Source organism: Eulemur rufifrons, chromosome 3 (assembly GCF_041146395.1).
Source record: "Eulemur rufifrons isolate Redbay chromosome 3, OSU_ERuf_1, whole genome shotgun sequence".
NCBI lineage: Eukaryota > Metazoa > Chordata > Mammalia > Primates > Lemuridae > Eulemur > Eulemur rufifrons.
In genome coordinates, this window is record NC_090985.1 from 54,333,125 (window position 1) to 54,356,943 (window position 23,819).

General features: G+C 31.3%; 1 protein-coding gene across 3 annotated transcripts in view; it reads right to left on the reverse strand.

The window, feature by feature from the left end:
- OXR1 (oxidation resistance 1) overlaps positions 1-23,819 on the reverse strand; it is a 282,111-nt gene that overhangs the window by 33,337 nt on the left and 224,955 nt on the right. For all 3 annotated transcript variants that reach the window (XM_069465433.1, XM_069465435.1, XM_069465434.1), the window contains 5 exons: positions 21,098-21,250; positions 15,492-15,676; positions 11,735-12,498; positions 8,320-8,488; positions 4,968-5,130 (listed from right to left, as the gene is read on the reverse strand). In XM_069465433.1, the coding sequence (XP_069321534.1) occupies positions 4,968-5,130; positions 8,320-8,488; positions 11,735-12,498; positions 15,492-15,676; positions 21,098-21,250 (1,434 nt within the window). The remainder of the gene's footprint in view (positions 1-4,967; positions 5,131-8,319; positions 8,489-11,734; positions 12,499-15,491; positions 15,677-21,097; positions 21,251-23,819) is intronic.

The following is a 23,819-nucleotide window of genomic DNA, read 5'->3' on the forward strand; positions in this document are numbered from 1 at the left end:
CTATGAGAATTTTAGCCAAATAAAAAATAAGCTTAGAGAAACTATCTGTAAAATAAAGATGATAATCTATGCTTAAATGCATTGCTCTAGATGCACTGGTACGAAATTCAAGTGGTAGGAAAACATGTTAATAGACACTATGGGGATGCAATCAGCAAATTCCAGACTGTGAGACATTCTACAGAAAAAAATCTGATTTCTCAAAAACTAAAATAAAAAAAAAAAAAAGCAAAGAAAAAGAAAAGAAAAGGAGGGGGAGCCTACATTTACAGAGACCTAAGAGAAATTTTAACTAACTGTAACATTTGGAACTTAGTTGGATCCCAAGTAAAATAACAAATTGTAAAAATATATACTTGTACATGTTACATGTATTTTAAGTAGTGTTAGGACATTTGAAGAAATGTGAACAATTGGAGAAAAGGATGAAGAAACAATTTGAAGAAAAGAACAATTGGATGAAATAAGTTGGTAGAGTGGTACATGCAAATTCATTTTATTATTAATCATTTTTGTATATTTATTAAACAAAAACACTATCATCAGGAAATAGTAGATGTCATTAATCATTTTTCCTCACCTTCACCTCAGGACCTGCCTGACGCTTTGTTGAAATGCCATTAGAGCACTTCCCTTTTCAGGGAAAAAAAAAAAAAAAAAGGCATAAAAACAATCCCCATCAAAAAACAAAAAGTAACATTTTCCACAAAACTACAAAGCTCCGCATAAAACAGTATGCTTACTACACATGATCTACTTACTGACTTCCTGTTGTTGGATACTGGCAGAAATCAGAAGAAAGACTGTATAATAAATAATTCCTTCTCAGTTGCAAGATAAGGCTATTGAACCTCCGACAGCAGAAAAACTCGTAATTCACATTTCTTTTATTTTGGATGTTACACCAAAAACACAGATTTGGTTCACTATGGAGAAGAGTTTCTTTCATCATTTTGTGGCTTGATTTTCTAAAAACATGTTTTCTCATCAATAGTTGCCATGTGGTTGCAATTAATTCAGGCATAGCTCCCTTACAAACTAAAGGACTCTTTATCATGTTTTCTACTCAGAGACACTATAAGGAGAGGAAAATCAAAGTTTTATCCATCCTGAGTAATAGGGATAATATTTCTCAAGTCCTTTCTCTCTACACTCAGTAATTATTCTGATGTATCATTAGGAACTCTTACTTCTTGAACATTTTAAATTTGGCTAAATTTTCTCTTTCTTAGTAAACATAGGTTTGTGCTGGTCTCCTCTCTCTCTGGAATTCACTGTACAAACCTCTAATATTACTCTTTCTTCTTTGCTTTATTCATCATTTCTAATTCTTACATTCCAGGCTTTTCTAATTATCTTCAATAGGACTGAGTTTCAATTTGCATATTTTGGAATGAAAATTCTTTTAAATATTATAGAATTTGTCTTGCCATCCCAAGTGCACATTTTAGTAATTTGGAGTGTTTACAAATGCTTTGACACACTTTAGGGTAATGGTAAGAATAATATAAAATCTGGAAAGAGTTGATAAAATTAAATAGTTCTAGTACTAGCGAAAACAACCCTGGAAGAAGATTAAAAGGAAAGACTAAATATTTTCACGTTATTGTAGTACATAGAGAATTGCTGTTGTTATTGATGTGCACTGGAAGGACAAATAAAAACAAATGGATCAAATTTACAAAAATATGTTTCTTTAAACTTACTGTAACAAAAAATCTTTGTAGCAGAGTTATCCTAAAATGAAAAGTACTGCCCTTTGAAGTAATACATTCCCTATCACCAGATATGTTAAAGTAGAACAAAGAATAACATAAAATGTAAAATGAGAGAAAGGCTGGACTGTCAGTTAATTTCAATTTCCAGAGTCTATGGCTTTATGATAAAATATTTACTGCAACTGACATAAGAACTTTTTCCAATCTTGAAAGAGAAGCTTTATATCCTATTTTAATCTATGCCTAAATTTATTCATTAATCCAATAAATATTTATTGAAAATAAACAAAATACCTGCACCATTCTTAGCTCTGATAATATAACAGTGTATAAAACTGACAAATCTCTGCATCGTGGCCCTTACACAGGGAGCGGAAGAGGAAGAGGGGGAAGTAGGGGTAGAGATAAGTTTACCACGTGCAAGCTTCCCCAGTCAACATATACACTTCTGGCTAAAAATATATTTCTGCTTGAATAACAGTCAGGGATAATTAAGATCTCCTAAGTATCACCAAAGCAGAGTAAAAGTGAGTAAAGCAGTTAATTTTAATGCCCAAGTTGGTAACCGTAAGTTCATAGTAAATTCTCTGTCACCTATTCTCCATCCCTAGGTAGAACAAAAGAATTTAAAAAAATCACTCCACATTTTGAAGTACTCCTGTTTTATATAAAGTCTTTAGCCAAATTCCTTTTTTAAAAAAAATTATTTTAACATTTAAAGTTACTCTTTCATTTAGACAAATATTCATTAAACAATATTTTTTAGGCATTTAGTATCCATCAGGCACTAGACCCACACTGTACAAGAGCAATTTAATGAAAAATACATTTTCTAGTAGGCACATTAAAAAAGTAAAAGTAATTTTAATAACATAGCTTATTTAACCTAATAGATCTAAAATATTATCATTTCAATATTAATTGATATAAAAATATAAAATGTTTACATTCTTTTTTCTTTCAATTCTAAGTTATTAAAATCCATAGTACTTTATATTACAGCACATCTCAATTTGGACTGGCCACATTTGAAATACGCAATAATTATATGTGGCTAGTGGTTATTGTATCTATAAGAAGCAGAATATTTTACACTACAGCACATCTCAATTCAGATATTAAATTTTCATAGGAAATACCTGACCTTCTTTAGACTTAGATTTATTTAGAAAGTATTCAGATTTCATGAAATTTATAGTTGAAAAAGTAGATCTATCCAAGTTGTTCCAAACATTTAAAAGTTATTTAATAACTGTATCAAGTATCCGTTTTAAATTTAATTAAAACTAAAAATTCAGTTCCTTAGTTGGATTAGCTACATTTCAAGTGTTTAATAGTCACATACAGTTAGTAGCTACCATATTAGACAGAGTATTAAGTAATGCAGCAAAAAGTTTCCAAAATTAAATTTTTTCTCTTCTATTTTACTTTTAATTGAACCAATTTTGGTTAAAGGACAAGTGAGGAGACATCTATTTTTCTATTAGAAATTATGACCTGCAGAGTGTTCCACAGATTCTGAGGCAGTTCCTTTGAATTAAATAGTCAATAGTCTCTCGTTTCCAAAGTGAAGTGCCCCAACCACAATGGAGAGAAAGCTCTCGATTCCCTTTCTTGAGTGAAAGTAGTGCAATCCACATTGCCACTCAAGATAGAAACTTCATGGTTACTTAGTTGTAACTAAATCCTGTGTAATTAGCTAGCTAATACCTTTTTTTCTCTAACTTTATTTCATCCTTTTCCATTCTGCCTTCAACTGTTGCTGCTTTAGTATAGGCACACATCTTTGATCACCTAGCCATCTTAAATGCCTCCTAAAGCTAATCTTAAAAATACATCTCAGGGATTTTTTTTTTACATATGTAATCACCCTTGTAACCACCACCCAGATTAAGATAACAGAACATCTCCAGTACTGTATATTCGCTCCTGCCCCTTAGCCACTGCTTCAACCACCAGTAACTGCTAGTCTGATGGACTTCTGACCAGTTTTACCCTTTTGAATTTCATATAAATGAAATTACATAGTATATGATCACTTGTTTCTGGCTTCTTTCATTCAACATATTATCTGTGAGATTCATCCATGCTGTTGCCTGTACTAGATCTTTTCTATTGTTATATTATTTGAAATTTTATGAATATTCCAAAAATTATTCATTCATTCTCCTGTTGATGGGCATTTCCAGTTTTCAGCTATTATGAATAAGGCTAATATGAAGATTAATAATGTTGGTTTAAGTATGAAAAGAACCTAAAATTAATACTCAAAATATGTTACTTCTTTCCCTTCATTATATTGGAGTTAGAGTAGAAACTGATGCTGTACGGACTACATAGAATAAAATTAGACACACTCAAAATCAGGTTTGCATTTTAAACAAAAGACACGCCATGTATACTTTCAATCATTATACATGTTAAGTGCATGCACAATGAATTCATATCACATTAACGACCACAAACATTAACACCAAATGGATAACAAAATTTGACTACTTTTATTATCACATTTTAGCATCTGCTCTACATTTTCTAATGCATCAAGAAGAGATTAATCCAGGCAACAACAACAAAAACATAACTGTCACCTGACTAAACTTATAAGACAAAGCATGTAAAATGTGATATGTAATCTTAAAAGTGGTATCACCTAAGAGGGGCTACAAAAAGTTTTTAGTATTAGTTTTGGCCACTTAAATAAGTTCATTAAATTTGAGCATGTAAAATTTTTTTACTTTGTAAAAATTAGCACCAGCTTATTTTCCCTAACATTACCATTTGCTAAATTCAAGTCAATAATGCTTAGGTCCAGAACTTAGAAAAAAATGCTAATTTGCATGGATGTGTTGAATGATCCTCCCTCCATGCAGTAGATAAAATTAAAATGAACCAGATCTGAAATCAATGTTTTATGAAAATTAATATAACAGCAGTTAATATTTTCTTCTTTGATATAATGTTACTTTTTCTGAAACTTAATATTCTAAAATATACTCAATAAAAGTCATTTCATTGCTAATGGGCTGCTTTTCTAGTATTGTAAAGCAAAAGCAGAATGACAAATATTATATTAAACTGAAGTTACTGCACAGATTCAATAACCACATATACACATGGACAGTGAAACTGAATCTTTAAAAAAATTACTCTTTTGTGCAAAGATCACTCACATTTTGTACTACCATAATGCTGTAAATTCATATAACATAAAAAAGATGAGAGAAATCACCACATTTTTCTTCTTACCTCCCATTCTCTGGCTGCTGCTTGATCACTAGAATCCTCATTTGTTTCCGACTCCTCAATTTTTTTTACTATTATAAATCCAGGTTCTCTGGTATATTCACCAGTATCTTCTGCATATATTTCTGGACTCCACTGAATGAAGAAGGCATACAAGTGATCTGTCCTGTTAGAAGAAGTGACTATTAATAGACCTAGTATTTCGTGCTGCTAGAATAACAAAATTATATTTGTAAAATATCTTAATAAAACTTAAAAGACTTAAAATATACACAAAATATGTGCTGCTTTATGTAAAAAGATAAAGTCCACTATCAAGAAGACATTAATTTAAAATTTATTTGGCTATGTCCTGTCGAGTTTTTTTGAGAAAATATTAAGATTCCTTTGGCATGCTTTTGAAATTCGGATGCTGTATATAGTAATGTTTTTCTTCTTTAAAGACACTAGTGATAAAAAAGGAAATTAGATCCACAACTTTGACCTCATTCATTCAATGATCTAATGATCTAAAATACAAATAAACAACTTACTAATTACCTGTTTTGAAACATGAACATTGTACAGAATTTTTCCAAGTTAATAGAAATTTAATGACCTTTACTTTTAAATGATACCAGGAACACACAGTTTTCAGAGATAGATGATCTATTTTTTTAAATCTCTGGTTCCCTGTTCCAATGTTTTGTTTACTATAGTAAGACAGTTGTTGCATTCCCTAATAAACATATTTGAGAGTCAAACACTATTTCAAATATCCATGCTTTATTGGCTTTAATTAACATGAGTTATTGAAAATTGATTATAAAACTCTCAGCTAACATATACCAATGAATAATAATGGTTCTGGAAATTATATTTTCAATCTAATAATTTTTTGTCATTCCTTATGTGGTAGCTAACATATTAAAAGGATGTTAAGTTTTATCTTTCAGATAATTTTCACTTTTAAAATAGCAATTTTCATAAGTTACATGCATTTAATAATGGTCAGAATCCTAATATTACTAAGTTTTAATGAACATTAGCCAAGGTACAAAGGCAATATGAAAATTAAAAATTCCATGTAAAAATTAAAATAAAGCCAAGAATAATGAGAAAAATCTAAGTTTTTATATTAGTTTTAACTAGATACAATAAAATTTTTATTTGTAGTAGTTTCAACATCACTGGAAAATTTGAATATCTGGCTCTGTCCTTTTCAGAGCCAGAAGAATTATGCAAATCATACCATATTTTTAAATTCATCCCATTTTGTTGAAGGCACACACTGTACTGTGTATTTGGTGGAGTGGGAGGAAGAGAGAGAAGCACTTTATCATTTTAGCCCTGAAAGCGGGAGTCTTCAAAACAACATATAAAGACTTTGCAAGAGGTACATGAACACTTAAGATAGTTCTAAAGGAATCAATTTCTATATCATCAACTTCCATAGGTTAACTCTTTGCTGATACTAACCTGTCTAAAAACAGTACAAGTAAGATATCTTACAGATTCCCTGTTCTCTGCTTTTATTAAAGTACTCTTTCTAATTTATAAAAAATGGGCATATCCTCACCCATTTATGATTTTACAATGGTACATGACTTAAAGTATAAAACTTCCATGCTACCCGAGATTTGCGTAGAGACAGGGAATGGTTATAACAACTCCGTAATAACTCCTTTTGCATTTCAGGCGATTTCTAATTGATTGATTTCCACAAAACTGAAGGGGTTCACTGATGATCACTAAAAATAATTTTGGTGAAAGATGATTAAGTAATTTTTGGAATTATTTTCAAACATGTTTAAAGAATTGAGTGACATTATTATAATAAAATTCTCTTCAGTCTCATTGACTTTTATATAAACAAAGCTTCTAAGTACTTACAAGAGATAAAAAAGGGAGGGGCAGAACTGGTGCTGAAACATCTCATCCTTTCAATGAACAATATTCATCAATGAATGCATAAACTGGGAGGAAAGGCCCATCTATCTCCTTAAGGTACACATTTCCTATGATATTTTACTTTTTGTGTGTAATAATTAGGACATTTATAATTTATGTTGCTTTGATCAATTGTATATTAGTAAAAATTGGAATGATATAATTTTTTTCTGCATATAATTAACACTTGGAACCATGTAATTGTGGTTAGACAATTTTCTCTTGGATTTTTGCATGTCTTGTGAACAGAAGCATTGACTACTTTTGTTCAGCAACATCTTTTCAAGTATGTTAGCATAGGAAACATGGCATAGCATGGTCTGAGAAGAGATAATATCTTACTGTGAAGCAAACCATGCTTACTGTCCATTATAAAAGATTCAGGTTCGCTAAACTTACGGCTCCTCTTCTGTAATAAAGCTCATGGCATGTGCTGCTGTCACCTGGCCTTCTTCACATCCTTTGTGGGAATGGAGGCACAAAGAACTCAAAGCAAATGTTGATGCACTGACTACTGCTATAGTGACTCTTGTGTTTTCTGCCAGCATGTATCAAACTGAAGCAGGCTAACTTGTCAGTTTTCTAGTAGGGTAAAACCTTAGACCCTTTACTATTCTGACAACAGTCACAGAAAATTTTAAACTAATTTAATTTCAGCATACTTATGCACATAGATATATACATGTGTACATGTATATAGTTTCTTGCAAGGAACTATAATAGGGGATAAAAATACAGTACCTTATAAAAAGATTCTGTGAGGAAGTGTAACAGAAATACAAGTTCAAAGAGAAAAAATAATGATGCAATTTTTAACTGTTAAAGAAGACTACATCTAAGTAGTTTTTAAGTAGATAATGGTAGAGGGAAAATTGTAATGATGTTTAGATCCTACTGGATATATTTAAAAGATCAATTTAACAGTTTTAACTTAAAATGTCAAAATTTACAGTACACTAACAAGACATCCTTTACAAATGCTAAAACTTAAGATGAAAAAATTTTATTATGTAAAGGGTATACAAAAATAATTTGAAGACCACTATATACTTTTAATAACTAATTTAGTGTCATGTATATAGTAGGCATTTAGTAAGTGAGGAAATTTAAATAAAGGGATTATACAGCATTACCTGCCTTCAGGGAAGAGCTATACCAGTAAATATTTTGATGAACCTTCTTGCTCTGATACTTCTTAAGTTTCTTTACTACTAAAACTGGGTACATATTCACATTTTTTGCAATAATGCAGTAAATTAGAGCATAAAATAAGAACTAAATGATTTCAAACAGATTTAATGTCAGCTTTTAATCATAAACTGTATGTTCCAAAGTACTTTGTCACTGGTATTGTAATGCACAAAATAATTTAAATTCAAGGGATCTCTATAACGTTCCCAAGAATTTGTTGTTTGGTTTTTTTTACCTTTCTTGTGGCACAGCAAACCAATATTCATGCTTTTTATCTCTCTGTGCATACTGTTGCATTGTAGCACTTGCTTGAGATACAAATGTTTTCCTCATTGGCTTTCCAACTCTGAGACACAAGAACTTATGTAATCGATGCCTTCTCTTTTCTTTTAAAAGTGCAGAACCTAAAATTGAAATGCAAACAGTGCTTATTCAATTCTCATATGCCATGCTTAAGTAATTTAGATTAGGTAATTTTATCTTCAAAGTTCTGACAAATAATTACAGAATAAAACCTCACTTTACTGGTACTCTGGTGAAATCTCTTAAGTAACCTGTATTTTTTCCATCAAAAGTAAAGTTACAGATACACCAAGTCTAAAGTTAACAGAACAGCCAAGTTAATGAACTGAAATTATGTCTAAGGATATTAGGAAAAAATGTAAAACCTTCAGGAACATTTTTGCTACATTTTTGTAACAACCATAATAAAGTAATTATATACATATATAATTTTCTACATATACTCTATCAGTCTTTTAGAATAACATCTAAATAACTTTATAGATATAATTTTTAAAGGCATACTTTAATATGGCTATTATAGACAAAAATTCAATGAAGTTTCTGAAGATTTTACATGCATTTGAAGGTGTGCTAAAACAGTCAACAATATATTAGATTTAGCTAATTGTTTGGACAGTTAATTAAGAATGAATTATCCCTTAATTCTTCCAACCAGAAATGCTGATAAAAAATATATTGAGGGTCTGACAAAATGGGTAGGTTCAGGAATCTGGACATAAATTAGCTTGTGAAGGCAGCACACTGTGGAGGAAAGAGCACTTAGTTAATAGTCAGGAGATCTGGGTACTAGTCATAGCTTTTCTTCTGTGTAATGTTATGCAAAGTACATAATCTACAAAGTGATCTCTACTATTTGCATATAGCTAAAAGGGGGAACTTTCACCATTCTGCCCACAATTGTATTCTACACTTTTATCTTTATTACACATTTGATTATATTATAAAGTCATAAAGACCAGAAACTTTGAATATCTCCCTATTATAGAATATCAAGTTACTTAAAATTAGTTACTTAAAACTAATTTTACTTCCAAACAAAAAAAGAAGAAACCAAATGGTAACAATCTAGAGATATCTATCTAAAAACATCTACCAATGTCTCTCCTTTTAGCATTTGGTTATAATAGAACCTTCCCTATCCCCATTAATCCTACCAAACCCCACAACAAACCTATTAAAATTAGCCCTCCACATTACCAGGTTAAATAGAATCCTTTATTTTATCTTTTTCAAGAGTTTCAAAATATAAAGCAATCATCAAATGTAGTCAAAGATATTCAAATATAGATATTTACACATCACTCTTTACACATCAAAGATAGGAAATGTGTTAACAATATGAATTGTTAATAACAACTGAATGTCTTAATAATATGTAAATGGTTAAATAAATTTGGGAGCCATTAAAATCATGTTTTCAAAGAAGTGCAACGACACAGGAAAACATGCATGACATAAAATGTTAAATGCAAAAAGTAGGATACAATACTACATATAGTATAATCCTGAATTTATATAAAAAATCCATATATATACAAATAATATCAAAATTATATATATGTACATATGTGCATGTATGTATCTATGCATACATTCCCAGAGATCGCTATAAGACAGACAAATATACCAAATGTTAACAATGATCCTCTTCGGTAATGAATTCCAGGTTATTTTATAAAATTTTCTAGAAACTTCCTATATTTGTCACAATGTTTCTTAAGGATAATTCATTAGTTCTGAATTAAAATAAAGTATTACAGAAGAAGAAATATTCAATCTCTTAAAGAACTTGTTTCAAATCAATGAAGTCTTTATCATCTACTGACTATAATCCTTAGGTCTTCAGGGTGTCTCAAATGGATGACACAAAGAAAATACAGTATTTTAAAAACCTAACCAAATCCTTGTTCATTTCTGATGGGAATGTAAAATGGTGCAGCCACTATGGAAAACAGACAGTTCCTCAAGAAGTTAAACACAGAGTTACCATATGATCTAGCAATTTCACTTCTGGTTATACACCTCCAAAAATTCAAAGGAGGAATTCAAACAGATATTTGTACACTAATGTTCAAAGCAGCATTATTCAAAATAGCTAAAAGGTGGAAACAACCCAAATGTCTATCAACAAATAAATGGATAAACAAAATGCAGTATAAACTTATAATGGAATATTACACAGCCTTAAAAGGTAGGGAATTCTGACACACGCTACGAAATGGATGAACCTTGAAGGCATTATGCTAAGTTTAATAAGACACACACAAATGGACAAATATTATATGACTCTACTCATATGAAGTACTTATAGTGGTTAAATTTAGAGACAGAAAGTAGAATGTTGGTCGCCAAAGGTTATGGAGAGGGGAGAATGGCAAGTTATTTGTTTATGGAGCACAGAGTTTCAATTTGGGAAGAGGGAAAAAGTTCTGGAGATGGATAATAGTGATGGTCACACAATAATGTGAACATAGTTAATGTCTCTAAATTGTAGACTTAAAAATTGTTCAAATGATGTTTTATTATGTATATTTTACCAAATTAAGAAGATAGTTGAAATGATAAATTTTATTTTATGTATATTTTAATATAATAAAAAAATTTTGAATAAAAAAGTTCACATGTAAATTGGATAAATCTGGGATCAACATTCCAACAGAATTAATAGAAATGTTAGCTAAGTTACTCAAGTTATACTCCATTTAACTCATAATGTATTAAGCAGAAGCATGGTATGTTAGCAATAAAAGACAGACTATTACTATAATTTTCAGAAGTAGTACCAAAAAATAAAACAGAAGGACAAAATAGGGTTGTTTTTTTTCCTGAGTTCTGGCTTTTAAAGGAAAACATTTAATCAGATGATGATGGAACTTCTGGATATGTGGAAGAATTCCAGAAATATATTTTTATGTGTAATTGTACTTTTTAAAATAAATATGGGATTTCAACTTTGGCAATTAAAATATATGTGCAATGCCATTTTTAATAGCTAACACACCAAGAACTGAAAGAGAAAATGGAATGATCAAAGGTATTATACAGCTTGTGTGCATTTTCAAGAAATAAATTGTTTAAAGACAGAATGAAGTTGAGTCAAGAATGTTTACTGATTGGAAATGTTTACTGGTTGAAATGATGATCATTACGTGTACAATCTACCTGTGTATAAGAAAACACAGTAGACACCAAAGACTGTATATACCTGTCCTCAGAGTAACATCAAAGTAACCACTTGGTTATCTTTCAGACTGACCTAGGATACATCAGTTTTTGAGTCAGTGAGGAAAGAGGGAGACAACATGCAATAATATGAACTAACTTTATATACTCTCAATACTTACCTTCTATATGTCCATCAGCAGATGCAATTTTATGCTTAATTTCTTTTTGTGACACCTGTTGCATATTTTCCCTTTGCTGTTTAGTTTGTTGCATAGTATGGGTTTTCCAGAGTTTGCGGAGCTCTTCTACCTCTGTCTCTGAGTCCCGATTTTGGTCCTTTCCTTGTTTTCCTTTGTTAACAGTTTGCTTTTGTTTAAATTCTGTTGTTTCCTCACAAGGCATATTTTCTTTACTCTCTTCATGGTGTAGTGAATTCTCATGAAGAAAAAAATCCTGATCTGTATTACCTTGTATACTTGTGCTTTGTTCTTTAGGGCCTGACATTTCTTGAAGGTTATCTGTAATCTGATCTCTTTCATTAGTCTTCATTTCACGATTATTTAAATCAGTTTTATGAGACAAAGTCCCAGCTTCATTTGTAGAATGTTCAGTATCAGATTTTAAGTGACCAGGAGTACTAGTAGACCCTGATTTGGCTGTCAAACATTCTACTTCAGTCTGAGTGACAGTTTGCACAGATTCTGATGACGCACCAGAAGACTTATCTTGTCGCAGTTCATCTGAAGAGATGAGCTCCTCTCGTATAGGGGAGAGTTCGGATTCTGTGAACACATCTTCAGAAAGAGACTCCTCGGTGCTCCTAGGAGCAGTGCTGGCACTATCATTACCTGCATCGCGGATTCTTGAGTCTATTTCCTCAGTATTACTTCCTGTCATTTTCTTTGAATGGCAGAAGCCCTTTCCTGATAACTGATCTATTTCTCTGTCATTAAATAAAAAAAAATTATTAGACTTTTAAGATTGTGGCATTTTATTTTCCACAAACTGAACGCTGAATTAGCATCATTAAACAGGCTTTTAAAGAAAGGATGTAGCATGTATCTCAAGAGAATATAAAAATTTGACTTATTCATATATGACCAAGTAATTAAATCTATAGATCAAGTAATTCTATAGATCAAGTCAAGCTTTTGCATCAATTGCTTAAGATCTGGGAAATATCAATGTAAGATTTCCTTATAAGTAAGCTACTTGAAGAGAATTTGATGACATAAATTCTGGTAAAGCTATAATTCTAAACTAAGATTTACTCATTGATGGAATATAGAAAATAAACAAAAAAATTTTCATTAAAATTTTAAATCTCTCAATAAAGTAAAAACACACTGATTTATTATACACACACACACACACACACACACACTTATACACACAGTGCTTATTTACATTCAAAGAGAGATGAAACTAAAATATATGACTCAACTGCAAGACTTAAAACCCACCTGAATAGAACCAAGGCAAAGTGATTAGAGAAAATCTTCAAGCTAACAACAGCAACTCTTAATAACAGTTCTAAGAAAACTTGTTCAGGTAAAGAGTTTAGATATTAAACAACTGAATGGCTTGTGACTGGGTCTAGATCTCCACATTTAATGACATTTGTATATGTAAGCACTAATGTTCAAAGGTTATATTTTAAGTTCTGGAAAGAGTGCAAACATTTGTATCATGAAATACAAGTCAGTAATTTAAAATGATGGTTACAAGTAGTTTGTGATAACTAGAAATTAAATGAGCTCTTAGTGGAAAAAGTATTAATATTTATGCATATACGGTTTGAGAACCGTGTAAAAATATGATGAACAGAAAAGACTAGAAAGTAAGTCAACACAAAAATAATTGGTTGTCCCTGGATGGTGAAGTCCAGGTATTTCTTTTTTTCTTGTTCTACTTTTTGGTAGTTTTCAAATTTTCTGTAACAAGTATGCATACTCTATAATCAGGGTGAGTAAAATTTATCTTTTTGAAAGTATTAATTAGTTGAAGTCCGATTCACATCTCTGCTGCCTTTGTATCTGATTCATACTAAGAAACACAAGCGTCTAATTTGTTGTTAAATATGCAATAGTGTCACCTACTGGTGATTCACTTGAACTGCATTATGTAGGGTCTTGGAACTGGGCAGAAGTTTTGAGAAATTGTATCTGTATACTTAATAAAATTGTAAGACACTTAGGTAAGAGATAAAGATAACAAACCTAACAGAATATGTATTTAGATAAGTGTTGTACCCTTCGAAGTTAATATGCTGAAAGGCTAAACATTTATGCCAATGATGCTGCCACTGCTCAATATAGTTCCAGAATAATATCTTTGAAATCACCTTCCCAAGGCAGTATAAGACAGAAGGAAAACAATCAAATCTTTTACTTCATTTTCGTCATATATGACATTACCCTGCAAAACCATTTGTTTTACTGATCTGATTTTGTGTCAAACATTTTTTTTAATCAAGCCATAAGGCAGGATTTAAAGATATTTCTTTTTGGAGAAACTTTTTTAAATGTTTATATCAAATGCATAGTCTTTCTAAGTGACACTGAATGATAAAACAGTGATTTGAAAGGAAAGGAGCCCTAGAGCTTCCCTGTAGAATACTTATGGATTGTTCAAAATAAGAGAATCCCAAAGTATCATTACATAAATGGAAAAGCACAGGAACAGAGAGAATCTCACCAATGACTATATACACATATGCATATACATACATATATACATCTGTCTTCTTTCTCTTTCAATCTAATCTTTCACTCTTTCATCTATCATCCTTCAATTTACCCCCAATAATCTTAATTTGCTGAAAATGATTTTTGATGATTTATAAATATAGCTAATAGCAAAGGATAGTAACACCTGCTAAGAATTCTCTGTACCTCAAAAGATTAGTCTGCCAAGCCAAAATAATATCTGTTGAGTGGAAGGTATAATGGAGACTTTCAAATAAATAATTTTATTCTATCACACGTATCCTAACAGCTCACGTAGTCTTCCTCATAGACAAAAATAATCTGCTCCTTTTCTCCTTTGTAATTTTTTCTGCCCAACAAGGGTTAATTTTAAAATAGCCATCATCCCTGTGGGCTAATACAAGGCTACAAATATCAGTATCAGTTAAAGTGAAGCCAGTTTTAAAATATTGGCAAAGTCACGTATGGAGAGATAAGGAAGTTCTTTTCTATCACATATCAATTTTCTTCCTTTCTACTTCTTCTTCCTTTCTTTACATATCTACCTTATATATTTTTCTTTTATTTTCATTCCTCCTTTTTTCCTCTGGTCATTACTTTGGTCAAGCATACACTTTCAAAGGCTGTGCCTAACTTGGGTCTCACACCTATCTTATCACATCACACAAATTCCCTGATCAGTATATTCCAAGATTAACACTTAACATATGTGCAACTTGTGGGTTTTCTCCTCTTTATTTTATACTTTTCTGGGGGAGAAGAGTACAAATACATAAATCAATAAATAAAAATAAAGGTGTTTTGGCTATAACAATGTCAGGTCTTTGCTCATATGGCCTCTTCCAAATCCCACACCCTACTCTTCAGGCACTTCCAAGAAAATTTGAAAACTATCCTTGACAATGATTACTCATAGAGGTAAATTTAGAATTCTGCATGCTGTGTTTGAATAAAAAGGGAAGGTAAATACTGAATTAAATGGATATATGGGTTACTTTTCAAATATCTGATTCTGTGACCAAATACACAAATATAAATGTAAAGTAATTCCTAACTATTCTAGGTGAAAGTTAAGAATATTTTCTCAATAATGCATATACTTTTGTTTCATTTTTGATAAAATAAAAAGCAGTTATAATAAAACTAATAAAAATAATTGATAGTATTAGACCAGGGTCAATTATCTAGATATAATAAAATTAGAAAGGAATATAAATGCCACTCTTACATGGGTAAGGATTCCTTTATTTTGCTATCCAAAATTTCTTTGTACATTGCAGCTGACATCACCTCTTCCATTGGACACATGATGCCATATTCCTCACAGCCATTTTCTTGAACCAAAGGGTCAGTTTTATGTGGATCAAACATTATATTATTTGGTGTAACTAGCAGCACACCACTGACTGTGCCCTAGGATTAAAAAAATAATAATAGCATTCAAACTTCAAGTTTAAAATTTCCCAAAAAGTATTCTAGCTATTTTTACAAATTTTCTTCTAATGTTAGGCCATCTACTGTATATATAAATAGTGCATTCAATTCACCTATAAAAAGGAATGAAATCATGTCTTTTGGTGCAACACAGATGGAACTGGAGGTTATTAAGTAAAACAGAGATGGAAACACAAATACTGCATGTTCTTACTTGTAAGTGGGAGCTAAATCATGTTTACAGATAGATGTAGAGTGTGGAATGATAGACAATGAAGACTTGGAAGTCACGGTGAAGGAGTGGGAGGGGAGTTGATGAGAAATTATTTAATAGGTACAATGTATATCATTCAGGTGATAGATAATCTAAAATCCCTGACTTCACCACTACGCAATGAATGCATGTCACAAAATTACAGTTGTACCCCATAAATTAATACAAAAAAAGTACATTCAAGAACTATGGCATTCTTACAAAAACATTTTTAATAAAACCCATGCTTTCCCAGTAAATTCTCTTTAGCAGAGACAGAGTATCATATTCCCTCTAAAACAATCAATTCAGAAATTAAAATTTGCAAACTTGGTAAAATACTGAGTTCTCTCATGTTCGAAAGATAGTAACTTCAGTAAGGTAAGAAGGAATTGTAAGTCATGCAAGGCATGGACCATGTTTTACGTTAATTTGCATACTGTTTCCACTACAGATACCAAGTATAGTTTCATGTATATAGTGCAGACTGAATCAAAAATAGGTTGATAATTTAATCCATTATAAAAGGAAAAGACTATAATGTCTTTAAAATGTCTCTTTAAAAATTCTCTGTTTTCACTTGACTTTGTTAGTATGCAGCTATATAACCCTGGGCAAGCAAAATCTCCAGGCCTATTTCTTCAACTATAAAATTAGGTGGATTAGATGGCCTCTAAAGTATACAGTAATCATTTTTAATTTCCCCATGAAAAGTTATGAAACGCTAAATATATTTATATAAATAGTGATACAAATCTGAAAAGTCCAACCCTCTTGTTTTATAAATGCGCAAACTAAAGTCCACAAGCAGCTAATGTTAGTTATTATAATGTTTATTGAATGCTTCATATGTATCATGCTTTATATTCATATTTCATTTGATCTTCACAATCACAGCTCTGAGATGGGCATAATCATTTCTCATTTACAAATGGAGAGCTAAAACTGACAAAGGCCAAGCAACTTGTGTTAAACAACCAGGATTTAAAACCCAGGTAGTTTGTGTTTTATACTACATATAATCCCTCTGCATCCAAGTCACAAACTATAATCACTCCAAATCAAGTGCCAAACATTCCTTAATCCCATTTTAACTCCCATTCCACCATATTCTTTAACTATAAAAATGAAGAGTCAAAAATAATTCTAAAAATAGAATAGTTTCTTTTCCTTTAAATCGTGCTTGATTTGGTGTTACACCCTCCTCACAAGTCCACATTCAGCTCTGTGAACTTAACTGGCTTAACTTTAAGAACATAAAATTTTATTATCTTTAAAAATAATTAAGTAAAGAAAATAAAAAAGTAAATCCTACTGAAAATGGTCTTCCAATCACAAGTGAAAAAAAGCTACTGTAGATGTTCAAGATAATAAAAGACATTTATCATTTACAGTAAATGCATGCAATATCGGAGAGAAGAGTATACGTGTGTATGCATTTTGGTGAGGGAAAGAGAAATATGAAATTGTGAATGGCACTTCTTTTAATTCAGTCCAGGGATGCCTAAATAAAGAGTAACTGTATATAAACCATGGCCTATTTATCTTTCAATTAACATTTCAATTAGATTCCTGTACATCAATTTGTATTCCTAGAGCACATTACCAATTCAAGTCAATGAGAGATGGTAAAGTACTTTGTAAGGAACATTTACATTGTCAAAGATAATCCAAGAAATAGAAATCAAAAGTAGAGTATATACAATGTAAAAAAAATTTAAAGGTGGGAGAGAAGTTATGAAAGATGAGAAACCGTTAACTTTTTTTACACTATATATATCTATGTGTACAGCAACTATCCAAAGATGAGAAAAGAACACTTGAAAGGAGCAGAAGAAATAATCTCCAGAGTCCACAGAGTCAGGAACAGTTTGTTCTCGCTAACCAAAGCAAAAAACGTTGTATTAACATGGCCTCAGAATACTCAAAGGGTATTGCCTTGATAAAGGGAAAAATTTAGCTATAGACTAAAGGCTGCTCTGGTCCTGCCTAACAAAAGTTAAAAAAAAAAAGCCATGATAGAATCAAGAAACTTAACTAAAAAAGTGCAAGAATATATATAGGAATACAAAAATATCCAGCACCCTACAAGATAAAATTCATAATGTCTGTCATCCAATCAAAAATTACCAGGTAAGCAAAGAAAACACAAAAAATGGACCATGACAGAGAGGAAAAATCAATAAACAGAAACAGACCCAGAAGTAACAGTGGTGACGGAACAGGTAGAAAGACATTAAAATAATTATTATAACTGTATTCAAGAATATGAAAGAAAGATTGTGCACAGTAAGACTCAGTTTAAATTCACAGGTATGAAAACCGCAATGTTTGAGATGAAAAATTTAATGGCTAGCATTAACAGATTAGACATCATAGGAAAAACATTAGTGAACTTACAAGATAAAGCAATTAAAATTGTCCAAGAAAAGTAAAAAAAAAAAAAAAAAAAAGAGTATGAGGGAGCTGTTAGACACAATATCAAGCAGCCTAAAATATGCATAATTGGAGTTACCAAAGAAGAGGGGAGAGAATATGGGAAACAAAAAACATTTGAGGAGGTCTGGCCAAAAATTCTCCAAATTTGATATAATTTGGAGGAATGAATAGGTGGTACACAGTGGATTTTTAACACAATGAAAGTAATCTGTATAGGACCATAATGGTAGATACATATCATTTTACATTTGTTAAAGCCCATAGAATGTACAACCCTAGGGAATCTTAGTCCAAACTATGAGCTTTACTTAATGTCCAAATACTGCTTCATCAAGTGTAACAAATATACTACATAAAGGCAAGATGTTAATATTGGGTAACTGGAAGGAAGGTGAATGCTCAATTCTGTTCACTTAAAATTGCTCTAAAATATAAAGTTATTAATTTTTTAAAAATTCAACAGGGGAAAAGTGTGATAAAGTGGTACAAAATAAAAAATTTAAGTATTATTTTTATATGCACATATAATTTTGAAAAATACATAAATATGATGCAGTATCATTTTTTTAAAAAAAGGAAAAGTAAAGGGCTTTTTTAAGACAAATACTGAAAGAATTAATCACTGGCTGACCTGCACTGCAAGAAATTTAAAAGGAAGTCCTTAGGTAAAAGGAAAAATGATAAAGATGCAAATCTGAATCTATACAAAGGAATAAGGAGCATAGGGAATGATAAATAAGTGGGTATATATAATATTGATAGACTTTATGCTTATTTTAAAAATTATTTTTAAATTAACTTTTTAAAGCAAAAATGATAATGTATTTTGAGGTTTACAGCACATGTAGAAATAAAAGGTATAACAAAAACACAAAGGCTGAAAAGGAGGGAAGTAAAAATACAGTTATAATAAGGTTCTTACATGTAAAATGGTATGATGTTACTAAAGTGACAATGTGATATATTAAAATATATATTATAAACTCTAAAATAGCCACTAATACAACAAAGTATTATAGCTAATAAGCCAACAAAGGAGATAAAAGTAAATTATTAAAAAAAACTCAATGCAAAAGAAAGCGGAAAAAGAGGACAGACAGGACAAATAAAAACAAATAGCAAGATGGTAGATTTAAACCTAACCATATCAATAATCACACTAAATTAGAAGGCAGAGATTATTCAAGGAAGCAAGATCCAACTAGATGTTAACTATAAGAAACCCACTTTATAAAGAAACAGGCTAAAAGTAAAAGAATAGAAGATAAACCATGTTAACACTCATCGAAAAGAAGCTGAAGTGACTATATTAGTATCTATCAAAGTAGATTTCATAGCAAAGAACATTACCAAGAATAAAAAGGGTCTTTAATAATGACAAACCAGTCAATCCCTCAGGATAACATAATAATTCTAAACACTTTTATACCTAACTGCAGAGTTTCAAAATGCATGAAATAAGAACTGATAGAACTGAACGGAGAAAACAGACAAATCCACAATTATAGTGAGATATTTCAACGTTCTTATGTCAAAATTGACAGAATAGACAAAAAAAATAATCAGTGGAAATACAGAAGAAAACACTATCACCCATCTTGCCTTATTGACAGTTGTAGAATATTCCACCCAACAACATCAGAATACACATTCTTTTCAAGTGCACACGTAACATTTATCAAGATATACTGTGTTCTGGACTACAAAACAGGTCTTCATAAATAAAGTTTTCAAATAGTAATAAGTATATTCTCTGATCACATGAAATCAAATTAGAAATTTGTAACAGAAAGATATCTAGAAAATTCAGAAATATTTGGAGACTAATTAAAATACTCTTAATGAGTCAAACAAGAAATCAAGAGAAAATATTTTGAATTGAATAAAAACAGAAATACAATGTATCAAAGATTATATTTTAGCTGGGATGCAGCTAAAATAATACTTAGGGAGAAACTGATAGCACTAATTATATTTCAAATACTTGTAAGTTATGAATTATGACTATAAAGTAATGGTCCTCATGTGCTACTTCTAAAGTTAGTATCATGTAATACTCAATTTCTAAGCAAAACCTCAAGTTTATTTTCCAACTCTGTTACTTTACTATCTTCCCTTTGCAGACTAGTTTTTTTGCTTAGAAAAGCAGCAAGTTATGGTAGATAAAACATATTCAAACAAGTATGAATTCTGGCTATGATAGAGAAATCTTGAACCTATTAACCTTTTCTGAATTTTGGTTTCCTCTGAAGAAGAAATAGGACTTCCTATTTCACAGGATTGTTTTGAATTGATAAGTTAATTAAAATACCTCAAACAGTTTCTGGTATATAGTAGGTACTCCATAAATATTAGTTATCTTCCTATTTGTGTGTTATACCACGTTTCCAAAAGTTAAAACTCCAAACAGTGCCCAGTAGTGGCCTTTTATGTGTGCTTTATGAAATATTCTACCAACAGCAAATTAGCTATGACTTATTGTAGCGAATTTGTTTATATCCCACTGCCTTCAACAGGTTCCACAGACCACCAGGCTCTAAGTTATGATCAAGGTCTATACTAATCCAAAATAACAATATCACCAATATCCTTTTTAAATATCCGAGCATTTGCTGAAGTTGATGACTTAAAGTGTAAATGCCAAACTGTCATATGTTAGTAATAAATAAAGCAGGATTAAAAGTTTTCTCCAAAGTGTCATTCATTACCTTGCCACTGGTAATATACTTGCAATTAATTTTAAGAAATTTCTCAGTAAATGCTTCTTCCTCCTCAGAAGTTGAAGACACAACTCGTGCAGGTCGAATACTAGTAAAAGTAGATGAAGGAGTTGTTTCTTTTAGATGGACTACCTCAGGATTCTGATGAACAAAAGAAAAAAATGGCACTTCAGAAAACTAAATAAAAATGAGCATGTTAATAAAGCCAAATGAATAGCTTCCCCCAAAAAGTATTGTTCCTTCTCAACATATGCTAGAGGTCAGTCCAAAATATTCTTATATAAAAAAAATCATACGAAAGAACTGGCACTGTTTTCATGTTCAGTAAAGATCTCAAACACAGCTTAAACTTACATTTTCAGTGGTTTTTAATACAGATACACACACATAAATACAAAAAATCGTATGAAGAATACTGAAAACTGTACCTCTTCTACGCCCACACACCCACATGCACATGCACGCACACTCCGGATGCTCCTGAATTAAACCACTGGTCTTGATAAGAACATATAACATCGATCAGGTGTTGGGAGCAGAGAAAAGGAGAAGAGCTTGTCTACAATACCTAGTTACACAGCAGAACCCATTCGCTAGAAGAGCCTTTTAAATCTCAAGCTACTAAAAGTTTGTCAATATCATTCTACAAAGTGTTAGTTAATCACAGCTTCTTAACTTTTTTGGTACCATTCTCACAGTGAAATCTAGGGACTCCTCAATGACTCAAATAAAATATAGGACTATAAAGAAAAACAATTATATTGAAACACAATTATCAAAACACTTCAAAAAACAAACTGGAGATAGAGTAATATATATGCTTCTTTATTAATACATTAAATAAAAAGATCTAGTGGTTTTTCTAATAATTATAATTTGGAATATAATTGTTGTTTAATGGCCACTAACATTTTGTGATATCTACAACTCTAAAGTGATCTGAAAATATCTGTGAGATCTGAGGACAAAGTTACAGGTATGCCAGGTATTACCTATGGTTTGTTGCTAATATTCTTAATTTTTAAAAATGTTAGATTTCACTTAAAAATGTTTATATCCAACTTCACAGGCCCTTTAAATATTATCCACAACTCCACTCCCAAAGTTCATTATTCTGTACGTCATAGGAAGCCTAGACAGATGTGTTTTACCTTTGTTTTAAATATCTCCAGAGACATTACATACCTTATGAATAAATGCACACTGTGGAATAGTTTTCATAGTAGCAAGGCTCTTCTGAGTTTTGAGTTAAAATCTGCCACTTTGTAACTTCTACCTAATAGCTCTAATTTGGCCTTCAGAAATAATAAACAAGTCTGCCTCCTTTTCAATCTCATGAACTCTGATACACTGGAAAGGAGTTCTCAAACCTTAATATAACTTTTTCTATACTAATAAATATATCTATTTACTTCAACCCATATGGGTGCAGAATTTTTAGACCTCCTTTCATATATCCCTCTTAAAATGTAGGGCTAAATCTTTAGCACCAAGGCAGATACTCAACAGATGTTTGTTGAGAGAAGAACAGACCACTGCAGAATACTGCAAAACAACTGCAATACTGTAGCATATATATATGTGATATACTACAATTCTATTTTTTAAAAAACCTAAAAAAGGAATTAGATTTTTTTAAATTTCAGAATATTATGGGGGTACAAATGCTTTGGTCACATGAGTTGCCTTTGCACTACTGGAGTCAAAGCTACAAGCGTGCCCATCTGCCACACAGCACACATTATACCCATTAGGTATGAATTTACCCTTCCCTTTCTCCTCCCATCACCTGCCCAATCCCTGATGAATGTTACTTCCATATGTACACTTAAGTGTTGATCAGTTAGTACCAATTCAATGGTGAGTACATGTGGTGACACTTCACTTAGAAGAATGGGCTCCAGCTCCATCCAGGGTAATACAGTAGGTAGTTTACACCACTTTTTTTGTGGCTCAGTACTATTCCATGGTATACATATATCACATTTTATTAATCCACTCACGTATTGATGGGCACTTGGGTTGTTTCCACATCTTTGCCATTGCGAATTGTACTGCTATCAACATTTGAGTGCAGATGTCTTTCTTATAGAATGTCTTTTTTTTTCCTTTGGGTAAATGCCCAGTAGTACAATTGATTGCTGGATCAAATGGTAGTTCTACGTTTAGTGCTTTGAAGTATCTCCATACTACTTTCCATAGAGGCTATACTGGTCTGCAGTCCCACCAGCAGTGTATGAGTGTTCCTATCTCTCCACATCCATGCCAACATTTGTTGTTTTGGGACTTTCTAATAAAAGCCATCCTCACTGGAGTAAAGTGATATCTCATTGTGGTTTTGATTTGCATTTCCCTGATAATTAGAGATGCTGAGCACCTTTTCATTTGTTGACCATTAGTCTATTTTCTTTCGAAAAGTTTCTGTTCAAGTCTTTTGCCCACATTTTAATGGGGTTGCTTTTTTTCTTGCTGATTTGCCTGAGTTCTTTATACATTCTAGTTATCAGGACTTTATCAGATGTATGGCAAAAAAAAAAGCATTTGACAAAATTCAGCACCCTTTTACGATAAGAACACTTAACAAAATAAGCATAGACGGGGCTTACTCAAAGGAATTAGATTTTAATAGTTACATGATGCTATTTAATCATTAGTATCTATTAACAAAATCTTTTTGAAAAGATTCTCAATCTTTTCATTTTATGATGCG